The sequence below is a fragment of the Nanorana parkeri genome, unplaced genomic scaffold (genome assembly GCF_000935625.1).
Source record: "Nanorana parkeri isolate BGI_ZX_2015 unplaced genomic scaffold, ASM93562v1 scaffold81, whole genome shotgun sequence".
NCBI lineage: Eukaryota > Metazoa > Chordata > Amphibia > Anura > Dicroglossidae > Nanorana > Nanorana parkeri.
Genome location: NW_017306349.1, coordinates 1747589 through 1751485, shown reverse-complemented (window position 1 = coordinate 1751485; position 3897 = coordinate 1747589). Strand labels below are relative to the sequence as shown.

Sequence of the window (3897 nt, the reverse complement as noted above, 5' to 3'; positions counted from 1 at the left end):
GGGAACATTCCTTGATGGTAAAACAGACAGTGGTCTAGGTGTGCAAGGAGGAAAGTGCCTAAAATGGTCGGCATCTGGAGCGACTTTACTAAGAGACCTTGGGCCACCACTGCTGGGAGTGGAGGGAGCTGCCTAAGGGTAATAAATCTCATTACACTGCTTAAAGTGGATTTTAACACCCCTCTGCCACCTGCCACCCCCAGAAGTCCCCCACCCCGTATTTTTTATTTTAAACAAGCACCTAGCCGAACCTTTCCTTTACTCTCCTAGCCAGCCCAGTGACATCTCTTTTACCACCAGTGGTAGGAGGGGGGGGTCATTTTTCAAGAACTGAGCAGCACTCAACTAACGATGTTTGAGTGCTCCTCGAGTATAGTGAGCCCAGGCTCTGTGATGACGTACCCCCAGGGTGTGTATAATGACAGATTGGGCTCACATGAAATGACCGGAATGACATGTCGGCTTTTGACAGTCCAAAGAGGACTGTTAACGCTAGACCCAGAAGGAAGCTGGGGACAGCACTAGAGAATAGAGTGAGGGGGGAAAAAAAACCCGCACGGGGGGGGGGGGGGGAGCAGAGTGCAATTTTTGTGGCCCTGACTAAAAATACCTACTGTTTGAAGAGATTCAGCACCCCGCACCTTCTTCTACGTCCCAGCTGTTATATGGTTACAGAGGTTCTAACCCTTCCATATTTTATCAAAAATGAAAAAGAATCACCGGGCAATGTTCTACATTAAATGTATGATTGCTATGGGAAAGCTTAGGATAATTAAGCTCAAGTATGTCATTAGAAATACCTATGAGACACACGAGCCTAAAGCTTTTTTCGTCCTTCAGCCCCGATGGAATGCAGTCCATTGTACAACTTTTAAACACCGGTTATCTAAAGGATCACAGAACCTGCTGTTTTATCAGCTAGCTTCAGCAGATGTCATGAATGCAGTTCCTGCAGGTGTGCCCTGGAATTAAAATTCACTTTTGTTTGGAAGGCCACAAAAAAAAAGGTTCACCGTTCTTTAAAATTTCCTTTGATTCCGTTAAAATAGACGCTGACTCACACACATCGCTGGCCTGGAGCGCTATAGCAGATTAAACTCCACCAAAAAAAGTTGACAAACAAGTCATCGAGCAACATGGAAAAAGTCCTGAAGATACTCTTTGATGTTCCAAATATTTGCATAATATGCGCCGCACAATTTTTTTAAACTTTGTTTTTAACCTTGCTTTCATTTTCTTCCTCCTTTTAGAAAAGCGTGGCCAAGAGGAATTACGAAAGGTGACCCATCAAAAAAAAGTAACTGAGAAGAAGATATTTTGAAGAAGGACCTAGCCATGGGGTATCCCATAAATGTTTTTGCTTGCCTCTTATTAATGCTGAGTTCTCAAGTGAACAGTGGACTCATAAGGAAAGTCATCCGACACAAAAGAGACACCGGATTCAATGTCACCTTACCTGAAGACAATCAACCAGTAGTCTTTAACCATGTTTACAATATTAAAGTTCCAATGGGCTCTCTGTGTTCTGTAGACCTGGACCCAGAAGGTACATCTGAAAACGAGGTCAAGCCGAAGACAGAGCTCGGCAAAAACTATCAGGAGACCACGTTAGATGAAGGAAATCAGATTGTTTTTACACACCGTATCAACATCCCAAGACGGGCATGTGGATGTGCAGCTGCCCCAGATATTAAAGACCTTCTCAGCAGGTTAGAGGAATTGGAAAACTTGGTGTCATCGCTACGAGAGCAATGTACTTCGGGAGCTGGGTGCTGTTCTGGTTCACAAACCGCTCAAGGTAAGATTAACCTGTAGGCAACTACTGTATATAACCTCACGATATTGATATATATTGAATATGGACACGATATTTCAAAACCAGGGGCATTACTATAGAGTTGGCCCCCCGTTTGCAACTGTAGCAGCCTACGTTTGCAAGACACTCCTATTCGATACTGGCATGTGCAGCCTCTCGGGAAAGTAGCTTCCTGCTCAGGTAGAGAATAGGATGTTCTTCTCCTGGCTGGTCTACCTGACTCAGAACTGTGCCTAGACCATACGTAGATGTGTTGGTTTGCACTAGAAACCGGCGTGCCTGTAGCACAGGAGCCCTGGACATCACTTCCTTTGAGGCCTAAAATGCCCTCGCACAGCCTCCAATCTTCTGGGAAGACTTTCCACAGCAGTTTGGAGGGTGTCTGTGGGAATTTTTGCCCTTTCAGCCAAAAGACCATTTGTGAGGACAGGTACTGATGTTAGATGAGAAGATCTGGCACGGAAATTGACGTTCCTATTTATCCCGAAGGTGTTCAGCAAGGTTGAGGTCAGGGCTGCGTTCAGACCACTTGGGTTTCTCCACACTGAACTAGCCAAACCGTGTCTACAAGGGTACAGTCATGTAGGAACAGAAAAGGGCTTACACCAAAAGGTTGGAAGTGCACAATCATGTAAAATGCCTTTGTGTGTTGTGCCATCAACAGTACCCTTTACGGGACATCTATAACCGTCTATATTACACATGTATATCCATGTGTTTATGCCTGAGGTTGGTTGGTCCCTCTGTCTATGTAAATCTCTCTAAGGCCTTATTGCTTTTGAATTTGTTCTTCATAGTATCCATTGGTACACTAGTGTTGGATCTTCTTTGATTGACCTCTAAAATTTGCTGTCTATCTTAGTCCATGGTGTCTTTGATTCCTGCTTTGTGTCCACTTTGACACTTTGGTACTACAGGCTATTGACTTTTTCCTGTTATATATTATGACTCTGGTTACTTAAAAGAGAACTATGGGGTCAGTGTTTTTCCCCATAGTTCTCTTTAGGGTCACAGGAGGACATATACTAACCTCCTCCCGTGACCCAAAGCTCAGTAGCCCACGATATACTGAGAGCGCCGCAGCAGGGACAGATCCCGATAATGCTGTTGAGATCCACCCAGCTACGTGCGGGAGGATCGGAGAGGGGGGGGGAATCCCTGCGGGGAGTGGTGATTGACAGTCACCGCTCTCTGCAGGGAGATAATCGGAAAGTGAGCGAGCCATGGTATGCGTTCGCTTACTTCCCGATCAATGGAGCCGACCTGTGACAGCTTCTTTGTCACTGGTCGGCTGTAACTGTGAGGATGAGTGTAAATCGCTCACCCCATAGTTCCCCTTTAAGGACCTTCAGGTGTGTAAAGGCTACGTAAAGACACTAAGCAAAGTACGGACGTGTCAAACGGGCTTTGGGCTTTGAGATGTTTAACATCAGTTTGAGATCATTCAAAACTCATTGATAGGTACATTTGACCAGTGGCGTATCCAAGGCATGGCACATGCTCTAGGCGCCACTCGAAGGCAGCCACTTGCATCAGGGTTGAGGGCTCTTGAGAGGAGTACTGTGACAGGGCGCCGTAATGTTTTCAGGAAGCTTGGTACAGCACCCCTACCAGTCCCGTCCACCAGTCCACCAGCCCACCAGCCATGGTATCAGTTTGAGATCATTCAAAACTCATTGACAGGTACATTTGACCAGTGGCGTATCCAAGGCATGGCACATGCTCTAGGCGCCACTCGAAGGCAGGAGGCAGCCGCTTGCATCAGGGTTGAGGGCTCTTGAGAGGAGTACTGTGACAGGGCGCTGTAATGTTTTCAGGAAGCTTTGTACAGCACCCTACCAGCCCCTCCCACCAGCCCACCAGCCCACCAGCCTGGCAGGGGATGGTGGTGGTGGTGGGGGGGGTGGACCAGAGAAGGCAAATTATAAGCAGATTAAACTTTGGCATGAACTGATATAAAGCTCTAATTATAAAATTGGAGCAAAATGTTAAAATTGTACAGAATGCGCCCTTAAAGGAGAACTATGAGGTGAGTGCTTTTCACTCACCTCATAGTTCTAGCCGACCTGTGACAATGAGAC

At 46.3% G+C, this 3897-nt stretch overlaps 1 protein-coding gene across 1 annotated transcript in view; it reads left to right on the top strand.

Moving 5' to 3' along the window:
• Nucleotides 1-1295: 1295 nt before the first annotated feature.
• Nucleotides 1296-3897, top strand: part of TNC (tenascin C) — a 92050-nt gene continuing 89448 nt past the window's right edge. Inside the window, exon 1 of the mRNA XM_018576974.1 lies at nucleotides 1296-1811. Coding sequence (XP_018432476.1) covers nucleotides 1336-1811 — 476 coding nt within the window. The 5' untranslated portion in view covers nucleotides 1296-1335. The remainder of the gene's footprint in view (nucleotides 1812-3897) is intronic.